This window comes from Oreochromis aureus, linkage group 11, assembly GCF_013358895.1.
Source record: "Oreochromis aureus strain Israel breed Guangdong linkage group 11, ZZ_aureus, whole genome shotgun sequence".
Lineage (NCBI taxonomy): Eukaryota > Metazoa > Chordata > Actinopteri > Cichliformes > Cichlidae > Oreochromis > Oreochromis aureus.
Genome location: NC_052952.1, coordinates 857,960 through 871,619, shown reverse-complemented (window position 1 = coordinate 871,619; position 13,660 = coordinate 857,960). Strand labels below are relative to the sequence as shown.

The window sequence follows — 13,660 nt, the reverse complement described above, 5'->3', positions numbered from 1 at the left end:
GGTGTACTCAGAATACAGCTATTTACCACCAGTAAATTTTGTAGTGGTTTATTTCTAATGATAGACATTAAATATTTCAATGTGTTGTTTTGGGCAGAAAAGTAAAAAGATGAATTGATTATTTATTGCTTTCTAAACACATTATAATGGTGCACTTTTTCAGTAGGACAGTTTGTATCTGTGAAATTGTTGCTCAAAGAACTGCCAATTACATCACACTTGTTTTAACATTGTGGTTCTTTTAAAAAAAGATGAAAAATTACTTTTAAACAAACTTTTTAGGACAGTTTGTATTTAAATTGGCTCAAAGAACTGCCAATTACATCACACTTGTTTTACTTTAAAATTACTTTAAACAAACTTTAAGTTTGTTTTAAAAGGTTTTTACTTGGTTCTTAATATGCTATTAAATAGAAACAAGCAGCTTCTGTTTCCCGCTTATTACACAAAAACTACCACAGGTAATTGAGTGGTAATAACTTAGAAATTACCACAATATTACGCTCTTGTTTCCCCCTTGTTACTCTACTGTTACCAGGTTATTACTGAGCTGTGATAGAAAGTGCTGTCATAAAGTGTTTCTATTTCCATTTCTGTTAATTTTCTCAATCTAGGGGTGCTAATTAGTTGAGAAGATTTGGCAGAAGGAAAAAAAACAAACACAGATTAAGTTTACATTCTCACAGAAAATCAGACATCTGATCCATCTCACATGTTTTGGGTGGGGATACCTACCTGTTGTGATGGCTGTTATATGATAGGTCAGGAATGTGAGGAGGGAGAAGGAAAGCATGCAGGAGCACCACTGTCATATACCGATCACATTGCTCAAAGTCTTCTCAAACCATCCTGCTGGACTACATGTAAAGCATCTAGCTACATGCACAGAGGCCCCCATGCATGGTCATGGGCCTGGTCAAAGAGCAAGGTTGACCCCCAGCAAAAAGTGGGACTTGTGCTAGAAAAAGGGGGGAGGCAGAGGCGTCTACCTTGCTGCATGAGAGCTCCAACTCCGAACCAGAAACTATTAAGCAGGGTGAAATTGTTTTCCACTACATCCGAGTCAGGGTTGCAAGGGTGGGGGTTATACCACTCGTAGGGACTAAACCTGTGACAATTAACAGAGAACATACACACACACACATATTTTTACTGCAGCTGCATAAAGACACAAGAGTATACACTGAAAGAGACCAAGAGTGGTCTTCCTACCTGGGGAGACAAAGGAAAGAACACAAAGGTTAGTCAATGTTCAGAGACACTTCCCAAATCAATAAGCATTGCTATGCTAGCATGCTTCAGATCATGTTGCTGTTAATTTGATTCCTTAATGAATAGCTCAGTTATCAAGATACAGCCTAAAAATTCTCATCTGAATTCCCTTTGTGTGTTTTTCAATTTTATTACCATAGAATGGTTGGGGAGTGGGTTTGAGCAGCACTGATAATCCAAAGTGCCTCGTCATGTGGATGTGCTCATATCAAAGGCAGTTCCCTCTGTAATTTAATCGATGGGTTCTGAAAATAACTCCATCGCCAGCCGAGAAAAGAACTAATAATCCTTATAATCTTGAAGGAGCATTAATATTCAGCAGATCAAATGGCTCATTCCCATCATGCCCACGCCAGCCCTGGTGATCCCTCTCACTCAAAGCACTCTTCAAGCAAAGAGAGTTCTCGTTTATTCATGTTAAAAAAAAGTGACATTAGATTAGTAAAGGTTGATTGGTCTACAGTTAAGCGTCCTGACCTGATTTGGTTTGTGTTGAAGTAAAAGGGGGAACCAGCCCTCTATCTCGACTCAGCCAGACACACAGTAATTTGAACAATTAAATGGAAAAGCATAATGTAGGTTTTGTAAGAGGCTTTACTTTTCTGGAAGTAAAAAAACAAAAACTCTGAGGGGATGTTACATGTCTGTGGAGACTAAAGTAGATGAAACTGCTGCACTTCAGTGTGTCATGGTTGTAATCCATTATCCTCTGGGTGAAATACAAGACTCATATGAAGATGTGTTTCTTTATTGATAAAATGACAGCATTTTATCAGCATTAGTTAATAATGCTTAGATAATAACAGGATTGGCGGAGGTGTGACTCTGAGTGTGAATGGTTGTTTGTCTTTATGTGTTAGTCCTGCGACAGCCTGTCCAGGGTGCACCCTGCCTCTCGCCCTGTGGCAGCTGGGATAGGCTGAAGAGACTGGATGGATGACAGCATCATAACCGTACACTGACCAGTCACTGTTGCTATTATATTATGGTTAGTGGCGATGTGCCTTTTCAATCCTATAACACTTAGGAGGGATATTGTGTATTGAATTTCATATGTGTTTTGTGTATTGCTCAACGATCTGTGAATGTGCCTGATTTTTGATTTAATCCTCGGCATTAAAGCAATCTGTCTGTTCAGCTTAATTTCCCCAGATTAGCCTGCTTGTAAAATTTCAATTCAAATTGAGTTGAGCTGAACTGCAACCTTGGAGAATGCAACAATGTGACCCAATCCCTTGTGTCTGTTTCTCAGTGAATTTGCTCCAATCATGTTGCAAAAAGCCAGGCACAGTTCACTATGAATATGGTTAAGCAAAGTTGTCATTAGTATTATGTGAATGACACGTTAGGCTGCTGCTGTTGGTTGGGTGCAATGACATTTACAGGAGAGAACATAGCTGAACTTGTTCCTCACTATAGAGACCGTTTGCTGTCACTTTGATCCAATTATATTTTCCTTACATTATCTCAGGTCATCTAATCTTTGAGCAAGGTTAGCACAGAGATAAGCATGAAGCAAAACAGGAGAGTTCAGCAGTGGCATAGAAACAATGTTGTGCTTTCTTTAATCATCAGGGTCTTACTGCATAAAGTCCAATGATAATGTATGATAATACTAATGTCGAGTGTTACTATGAGTTCATCATTTATGTAAGTTGCCATGAAAATGAAAAGCATTTGTGGATTAAAAGTATTTGACCCATTTTGTAACCCTCTTGTTATTGCCCTACAATTCTTAGTTTCAATCTTACTGTGTCTGTGTCATGTGGGTTTTTTCCATGTGCTCTGGATTTGTCCTTTAATAGAAACACAAGCTAAGTTATTACTCATTCTAAATTGGCTGTGCGTGTAGGTCAACAGCAAAGAAAAGCTCTAGATATAGTGCTATGGAAAAATATTTGCCTCCTTGTCACACTTCCATGTTTCATATCATTAAAGAAATTTTAACATTAGCCAAAGATAATCAGAGTAAATACAAAATACACTTTTTAAATAATGATTTCATTTATTAAGAGAAAAAAGCTATTCAAGTCTACCTGGCTCCATGTGATAAACTAATTGCCTCATGAATCTTATAATTGGTTGTGCCTCCCTTGGCAGCAAGAACTGCAATCAAGCATTTGCGATAACTGGTAATGAGTCTTTCCCATCATTGCAATCATTGTCCTGCTGCATAACTCAAGTGATCTTGATTTTAATGGCATTAAGTCAGGCGAATTATGGCTAGTCATTTTAATGTTAGCTTCATGGCAGATGTAACATGACTCAACCCTTCCAAAAACAATATATACATATATATATATATATATATATATATATATATATACATATATATACATATATATATATATATATATATATATATACATATATATATATATATATATATATATATATATATATATATATATATATATATATATATATATACATATATATATATATGTGTGTGTGTATATATACACACACACAGTGTTGGGAGTAACGGAATACATGTACCGCCGTTACGTATTCAGAATACAAAATATGAGTAACTGTATTCCGTTACAGTTACCGTTTAAAAAGGTGGTATTCAGAATACAGTTACTTTGTTGAAATAAATGGATTACACGGTACTTCCCTGTTTCATATTGTCGCAGGTCAGGACTGTTTGGGTTTGTTTGACAGCTACGTAATGTTGTTCCAGGCGGCAGCGTTACGGTTGCCATGGTTACAGGGTGGCGCTCTCTCTCTGCGTGTTTCCTGGGCGAGAGCGCTTTTTGTTGTTGTTGTTGTGCTAAGCTAAAGGCAGAATGCTACAGGCATGGCCCTAAAGAATGTAGCATCATGGGCAGTGTAGTCCGTGCTGCAGCAAGAATGGACTACCATACACGTTATGTGTCTGTGAGTGAGGGAGGAGAGAAAGGAAAGTCCGAGCTGTCACGGAGCAAAAACGGGAGCTGGAAGCATGTAAATATAATAATAACCACTGCAGCCAAGAAGAGTGCCTGACGAGCCCAGCTGTAAGTCAGCTATTAAGACTGAACTGAACTGTACACTGTGTTCGTATAAATAAGTTGGAGCAGTCTTTCAACGCCTCTCTCTGTCTCTGGCAAGCAAAGTTGACCCAGACAACAAAGTAAAGCTAGTTTTCGGCTACCAGCCCGACCACGAACCCGGCGTATTAGCCAGAGGTCCCTTTACTACTGTTCGGAGTCATGGACCTTCAGTAACAGTAATAAATCACAGCAATAGTACATTCACGTAGTTGTAAACAGCACGATAATATATTAAGTAATCCAAAGTATTCAGAATACGTTACTCTCATTGAGTAACGTAACGGAATACGTTACAGAATACATTTTGGGGCATGTAATCAGTATTCTGTAATGGAATACATTTTAAAAGTAACCTTCCCAACACTGTACACACACATATATATATAACGGCAGCTGGATAGCCTTTGGAGCAGGGGATCGCAAGTTCGATTCCTGCCTGGGGATGTCTAGCATAGGCTAGCCTTATGCTAAGCGAGTCTACCGCAGATATGAGCGAGACAGATAAATATGAAGGCATGCCGGCTCGGACGTCGCCCGGATCAACAAGGTCGGCGTCAGGTGTTGAGGAACCAGGGCACCCTGACGAGAAGTGGGCTACTGGAACAAGAAGGCATCGGTGGGCAAGAGACGAAAACAGGGCGTTGTTGGAATGCTACTACACAAGTAACCCTGGCGGAAGGGGTTACATGAATAGGATGAGGGAACTGTGGATTCTTCGATACCCAACATCCACAATGACGGCGAAACAACTAGTAGCTCAGTGTTCCAACATTCAAGAGAAGAGACTAGAGACCAAGCACGGGTCTCTAGTATGAAGAGTTGGACAGCACCAGGCCCCGACATGGTTCACGCCTACTGGCTGAAGAAGCTGACTGCACTCCACGAGCGTCTGGCAGCACAAATGAACCAGCTGCTAGTTGACGAGAGACACCCGCAATGGCTAACCGAAGGTCGGACGGTCCTGATCCCCAAGGACCCCAAGAAGGGACCGGTCCCATCCAACTACCGACCAATAACCTGCCTCAGCACCACGTGGAAGCTCCTGTCAGGCATCATATTGGCTAAGATGAACAGGCACATGGGTCAATACATGAGCGGGGCACAGAAAGGGATTGGCAAGAATACCAGAGGCGCAAAACACCAGCTACTGGTAGACAGAACAGTCAGCCGAGACTGCAAGACCAGGCTGACCAACCTGTGCACTGCCTGGATTGATTACAAGAAGGCCTATGACTCAATGCCCCACAGCTGGATACTGGAATGCCTAGACCTGTACAAGCTCAACAGGACCCTAAGAGCCTTCATCAGGAACTCAATGGGGATGTGGCGTACAACACTAGAGGCCAACTCCAAGTCACCATCAAGTGCGGGATCTACCAAGGAGATGCTCTGTCTCCACTGCTGTTCTGCATAGGCCCGAACCCCCTCAGTGAGATCATTAACAAGACTGGCTACAGATACCGACTATGGAATGGAGCAGTTGTCAGCCACCTCATGTACATGGATGACATCAAGCTGTATGCCAAGAGTGAACGAGACATCGATTCACTGATCCACACTACCAGGATATACAGCAATGACATCGGGATGTCATTCGGGCTGGAGAAGTGTAGTCAGATAATAACAAAGAGAGGGAAGGTAGTCAGAACTGAGGGGATCGAACTACCAGAAGGCAACATTGCAGACATAGAGGACAGTTACAAGTACCTGGGGATAGGGATGGGTATTGATAAGATTTTCACGATTCCGATTCCATTTTCGATTCTGTTTAACGATTCGATTCTTTATCGATTCTTTTTAAAAAAGGAGAACACTAAGGTCGATTAGCTTAGATCTTTGTTTTATATCTTCTCTTTGAACAAGACAGAAATTTATGAGTAACATGGCCTTACAAACCCAACAGTGAGATCTTAAGAGATCCACAGCCTACGGCTCTTCAATGGGGTGTCACAGGGTCCCCAGGAAAAAAAATTGTAAATGTAAAATAATAAAATAAATATTCTTCTGTAGCAATAACAAAGTATAACATAAATTATTCCGTAGCAATTACACAAGAATATCCAGTAATGTCCCTGCCTACAATTAAACACATTCACTTACCGAAAATCGGGGCAAATGGGTGCAAGCCTTTTACCACAAACTTAGTCACTGCTCGGTGACATTCGTCTATCCTGGCCTGAAAGGAGACGCTAACGGTAGACTGCAGCGAGAGCTGCCAGCCAGACTCTGTCTGTCTCATCATGGTCACCTAAATGCACAGTGATGGCAGGTTTTGTGATAAGGCAGATCGCGCTAACATAATATGCACTGTTAGCTGATTATTTACCTGCCGCATTAACGGGAGAGGACGTGCAAACGTTACCGCTGCTGCTGGGTTGAGATTCACGAGTCCGGAGTGGAATTAAAAACACGACATTCATTTAAGGTCATCGCGTGTTTTGTGAGCAAATGCTTTTGCATATTCGTAGTGTTTCCTCCTTTAAATGAAATATCTACTTTGCAAGTATTGCAAGTTGCCCTGTTGTCATCCGTTCTCGTAAAGTATAACCAAACTTTTTAGCGTTTGAGCCGCTTAGGCGCCCTGCCAGGTAAATGACGCTCCATAGCGTGGTGGCGTCATTCGGGCGACTGGAATCGATAAGGAATCGTTTGCAAAATGGCAAACAATTCCAAGGAATTGAAACAGTGGGAACGGTTCTCAACAAGAACGGGTTTCGATACTCCATCCCTACCTGGGGATCCCGCGAGGCGAATGGGAACCATGAAGAGGCCGCTAGGAAAGCTGCAACCACCAAGTACCTGCAGAGGGTCAGGCAAGTCCTGAGGAGTCAGCTGAGCGGTAAGAACAAGATCCGGGCCATCAACACCTACACCCTGCCCGTGATCAGGTACCCTGCTGGGGTAATAGGCTGGCCAAAGGAGGAGAGATAGAAGCCACTGACATAAAGACAAAGAAAGCTCCTTACCATGCATGGAGGGTTTCACCACAAGTCCAGCACCCTGAGGCTGTACGCTAAGCGGAAGGAAGGGGCCGAGGGGACTGGTGAGTGTCAGCACCACAGTCCAGGATGAGACAACGAACATCCACGAATACATCACGAAGATGGCCCCAACTGACCGAGTGCTCAGTGAATACCTCAGGCAGCAGAAACCCAAGAAAGAGGAGGAGACGAGGAACCATCATGGAAGGACAGGCCCCTGCGGTATGTACCACCGGCAGATAGAGGAGGTGGCTGATATCCAGAAATCCTACCAGTGGCTGGACAAAGCTGGACTGAAAGACAGCACAGAGGCACTAATCATGGCAGCACAGGAACAAGCTCTGAGTACAAGATCCATAGAGGCTGGGGTCTATCACACCAGGCAAGACCCCAGGTGGAGGCTGTGTAAAGATGCCCTGAGACAATCCAGCACATAACAGCAGGGTGCAAGATGCTAGCAGGCAGGGCATACATGGGCGCCATAACCAAGTGGCCGGCATAGTGTACAGGAACATCTGTGCCGAGTATGACCTGGAAGTTCCGAGGTCAAAATGGGAGATGCCCCCAAGGGTGATGGAGAATGACCGAGCTAAGATCCTGTGGGACTTCCAGATACAGACGGACAAAATGGTGGTGGCTAACCAACCGGACATAGTGGTGGTAGACAAACAGAAGAAGACGGCTGTAGTGATCGATGTAGCGGTTCGAATGACAGCAATATCAGGAAGAAGGAACACGAAGCTGGAGAAATACCAAGGGCTCAGAGAAGAGCTCGAGAGGATGTGGAGGGTGAAGGTAATGGTGGTCCCAGTGGAAATTGGACCACTAGGTGCGGTGACTCCCAAGGTAGGCGAGTGGCTCCAGCAGATCCCGGGAACAACATCGGAGATCTCTGTCAGAAGAAGAGCGCAGTCCTGGGAACAGCTAAGATACTGCATGGGACCCTCAAGCTCCCAGGCCTCTGGTAGAGGACCCGAGCTTGAAGGATAAAACTGCCCATAGGCGTGCTGTTTTATATATATATATATATATATATATATATGATATACAGGAGAAGGACTGTGGGATACTGAGGAGTGACTTTAATATGAGCACATATTAACTTAAATGTTATCATGAAAACACTAAAGACTGGTCAATTATGCTTTGATGTGACAGGAAGAAGTATGGTCTTTTGAAAAATACAGACAAGAATTAGAAGTCAAATCATGAGTCATAGTTACTGCAAAATACGGACAGATTATGGTCACATGATTTTATGTCTCTGTTTGTAATTGTTCTGCAGAAACATTTTGCTCAGGATGCTGATGATGTTGGTAACTTTGTTCTTCAAAATATAACAAATGGCTAACAGATGGAATTTAGAAGGAATGTACTATGTTTTATCACCTGCACCAGAAGCAGTGGAAATGTTTTTTCTGTCATTAAGATGAACATACAGGGGATAACAAACCGTTACACTGACATATGTAACAGGAGGAAACAGGGCAGGTGTCAGAACACCACAGTCATAATTCAGCTGTGCATTCATGTAAATTAAGCCTATAGCTGGAAAAGAAAGCTACTCTGCTTCTACAACTGTAATTTCAGTCCTATTACTGTCTGTTTGGCAGTGTAGCACTCATACTTGAGCCACTGGACCAAACAGTGACACACAGAATAAAACACAATAAAACAACATTAAATATGTAATGTGTAGGCTCTCTCTTCCCCTCTCTCTCTTTCTCTCTCTCACACACACACACACACACACACACACACACACACACACACACACACACACACACACACACACACACACACACACACAAATCACACACAGACACCCACCCACACACACACACACACACAACTTGCTTTTTATATCTGAGTGAGGACATCTAATTGACATTGCTTTCCCTAGCTGCTTACCCTAAACACCAACATGAATGTCTAACCCTTAGTCTAAACCTAATCATAACCTGACACTAAACCCACATTTTGAGCCTCAAGTATAAGTAACAGTCGAATCTTTGGTTTGATGTATAAGTGCGCACACATACACACACAAATATATATTCACAGTGAAACTCAGCTGTGGGTCTTGCTTGTAACAATTTGCCTGTTAAGACCCTGTGTTTTATAATGTTGACTGAAATGAGTGTCATCTCATCATTTAACAGCTAAATGACCACGAGCACCAGTCAATTTACATTTTCCATCATCATTCACAACTAATGCAAGGTTCTCAAAGTTCAATGAGCTACAGAAGGGAGACAATGTGGTGCAATTCTGTTTGCTTCAGTTTTTATAGTACCAAATATTAATTTTATAGTACCAATTAAAAACATCAGTAAGGACAATATTATGGATATAATGCCAATAAGGTTTTCCCTTTTCACTATTCCCTGTTTGAATGGTTTCAACACAAGGTCTGTGAGCTACTTAGACCAAGTGGATCATTCTTTGTGGAAAGACATGTCTTCTGAAATCCTATGGTAAGAATCTAAAGTAAATGGCATTTACCTAATTTGTATGGTTACCCCCGTAGGAATTGAGTCAATAACAGCATCCAGCACAAAACTCTGGCAAATCAAATGTGAAAAGCTAACCGCTGAAAGGGGTGCAGCCAAAAAGTATCCTTACCCCACTTGAATTGATGTAAAGACACAAATCACAAAAAGAAATAATCTCAAACAAATAAAGGATACAAAACTCATATAAATGGCTATATACTACAGAAAGCAGAAAGTGGGTGAGAAGGCATTCAACATATACACCAATCAACCACAGCATTAAAACTACATGTATTAGGGATCCCATGAACTCAGGCAGGCCCCAAAGTTGAACCCAACTAGGACGCTGGCAGATCAGCTGATCTCAGTGCCAGCCCTCTCTGGTTGCTCAGCTGGCAAACTGTACCTCGAACCCAGCTTCTCTTATTGTGCTGTATGTAGAGTTGGATGTCTTGAGACCAGTCTTGCGTGGTCATGGTCTTGTCTTGGTCTTGCTGTCTCAGATCAACATAGTGGTCGGGAGATTTGGAGTCAACAGTATCCATGACACACAACGTAACTATCGATAATGTGTCATGCGCAAAAGCATCAGCTCTAAGAGCCGTGCTTAGAGAGTGCTTTGTAGTGAATCAGAAGAGTCGACTCCCATTGAGCGAGAGCCGGCTCCTCACTTAATTTCCTTTCGCTGCTCAGCTCTCACACAGTGGCTCAGCTATGCTCCAATCCCTCCATATTGTGGCCAATCACATGCGAGGATATAGGATAATATCATTATGTGAAAAACAGAGAGGGTGACAGACGCGACAGTCAAGTGGAGCGTGCGTCTGTCCTCTCAGTAAGTGAGTGAGACAGTAGACAGCGGTGAGGAGGGCTGTGCGAAAGCAAAAACACATAAATATGCCTGAAACCCGTAAACGAAGCAGCATCTGGCTGCAGTTTAAAGACTTTTTTGTCTCGGTCTCGTCTCAACTTTGTCTTGGTCTTGACTCGGTCTGTCTTGGTCTTGGTTTAGGCGGTCTTGACTACAAGTCTAGCTGTATCTGACTAATGATATATCATATCTGTTTCTATTTATGTCTTCTCTGCTCTTTTCTGTACTACGGTAGTGCATAAGGAAGGATGCAGCAGAGATGCACAGGGAGGGATGTAGAGTTTTGCTTGGCAGCTTATCCAGCTTAACCCGGCCATGTTTCCCTCACGGGGTGTCTGTTGCCATTCTGTATTATATTAGCTGGGTAAGGCTAGTTTTGTCAAGAATTTGTTTATTTATTCATTTTTGAATAAATGAATAATGATCTTTACCTTTCACCAATTATAATGTTGTGGCTGATCTATTACAATAAAAGAACTAACATAATAATTAATAGTATATAATAAACATGTATTTTTTTCACATAATTGGGACACATTCCCAACATTTTCTGTTCACTCTACACAATATTTCTTTTCAATTTCCCATTTCACAAAATTTTGTAAGACTCGTATGTCCTACAGTCTACAGCCAAACCATGCAGCTGTAGCCCAGCATGCAGTTGTGTATACGGGAGAAAAGATGGAATAAAGTGAGGGGGACATTTATACACTTACCAAGCACATGCTTACTGTAATAATAAATACAGATAGGTGCATATTCTGAGCCAACTTAGATGACAGTTGCTGCTTTATATTCTCTTGTGTGATCATAACGCCAGTAACATTGGAAAACACGTTTATTAACGGTAAAACTGTTGGGTCATGGAACAAGGTGCAAGAAGGCTGGTGTGTCTCCCAAAAGTTTTACAGTTAACACAAACTTCCCTTTCTCTTTTTACTTCACCTGGCTCCAAATAGCAACCACAAGGAAAATCAACCAGATCAAACTGGTGAACCTTCAAAGAACATTGACCTACTTTAGCTTTTAAAAGAATCTGCTTAAACAAATACACACTACATTTACATGTAAAGACACTGATATGTATTTACATAGAAATGTGTTAGTAATGTCTCTTTAAACATTTCCCATGACTATTTCATGTTGGCTTGAAATAAAATATCTCCCTCTGCTGGTGCTGCAGCTTACTGTAACTTAAGCATGCGTGTGCATTTCATGCATAAGAGAGCCTGACGACCGCATGGTGGACCAGCATGTCTAATACACGCTTTGCCGTGATATTGGGTTGTAACACAAATTTAATATATCATGAGCAATCCTTCTTTAAACCTGAGCTACTGCCAATTTATGTCATGCAAAAACAGAAGAATTTAAGTAATGCATTACAAGGTTTTGAAAATGATATGCCAGTGATCCCACTGCATGTATTATTGTGTTAAGTAGTCCTAAATTATCTGCTGCATGAGTATCATATGTCACTTGTATGTCATAGATTATTAGTTAACTTACATGTGTGCCTGAATTACAACTACTAAATCAGGTAGAGCTGCACAGCATTGTTAAAGATAAACTTGCCTTAAAACAGAAGTCGCTAAATCAATTTTTAAGACATTCATCAAGTAGAGCACTTAGGAGAAGAGACCAAAGGACTGCAGCCTGCACTGGGTTCACATCAGGCTTTGACAGTTATGCTAATTTTCAAGCGTTCAATTATAAAAGATAATCCACGAATTATTAAGTATTCTGTATCATAAATACAATTTCAGAATTTGTAACAATCCAGAAAGTTCTTAAACTGTTATTCAGCAAGTTCAACAACAACAGCACTGGAGGCCAACTTCAAGCCAGTTCAAGCCAAGGAGATGCTCTGTCCCCACTGCTGTTCTGCATAGGCTCGAACCCCCTCAGTGAGATAATTTACAACACTGGCTGCGGATACCGACTACGGAAAGGAGCAATCTGAATATCATTTGGAGTGGAGAAATGTAATCCGATGGTAACTCAAATAAGGAAAGTAGTCTGGACCGAGGGAATTGCACTACCAGAATCCAACATTGCAGATATCAAGGACAGCTTCAAGTAACTGGGAATCCCACAGGCAAATGGGTGCCAAGAAGAGGCTGCTAGGAAAGCCTGAGGAGTCAGCTGAATGGGAAGAACAAGTCCTGGGCTGTCAAGCCCTACAGCCTGCCAGCCATCAGATATTCTCCTGGGATAATAAGCTGGACAAAAGAGGAGATAGAAGTGCTAAGACAAGGAAGCTCCTTACCATGTACGGAGGGTTTCACCCCATATTCAGCACCTCGGGACTGTACCCTAAGTGGAAGGAAGAAGGCCGAAACAAAGATCATGTATCACCACATCCACCACATCCATGTAGCCATACCAAGTGATAGCACCATCAGGAAAAAGGAATACAAGAAGCTCCAGAAGTACCAAGGTCTGAGAGAAGAGCATGAGAAGATGTGGAGGGTGAAGGCAACAGTGGTTGGAGTAGTCGGTTCATTGACCCCCAAACTGGGTGAGTGGCTCCAGCAGATCTTCTGGACAGAGATCACAGGAACAACACCTGGGATCTCTGTCTGGTTAGAAAAGATGAAACTAGCTGTTGATTTTTACATATTCAGCAATGGCGCACAGGCAGCAGAGAAACTACAGATGAGCTTGTCATCAGATTTGACTGAAACTATTATGGGTTGTAACTGGAAAATATGAGAAAAACTAGTGAAGAAATTGTCACATTTGAAGCAAGGTGAAGGAATTAAGAGAAAAGTAAATACTGCATGATCTGTGAGACACTGGGGACAGTGAGGGAAAGGTGGGAGAGGGCAGCAGCCTTCACATCTAGCTCGACACATCACACATATCCACATATATGAATGCAGAATCTCTTTGCCACCCTCTGAGACACATGCACACAGGCTGATCAATGTACAGCATCTCTTTCTGAAGTGGTTCTGTGTGTGTTTGAAACTTATGTACTGGCATCAGTGTGTGCAGAAC

At 42.0% G+C, this 13,660-nt stretch overlaps 1 protein-coding gene across 1 annotated transcript in view; it reads right to left on the bottom strand.

Annotated features, from left to right (window-relative positions):
• The window catches only part of grik2 (glutamate receptor, ionotropic, kainate 2), a 288,770-nt gene that overhangs the window by 71,052 nt on the left and 204,058 nt on the right, over positions 1-13,660 (bottom strand). The window contains 1 exon segment of the mRNA XM_039619454.1: positions 990-1,108. Coding sequence (XP_039475388.1) covers positions 990-1,108 — 119 coding nt within the window.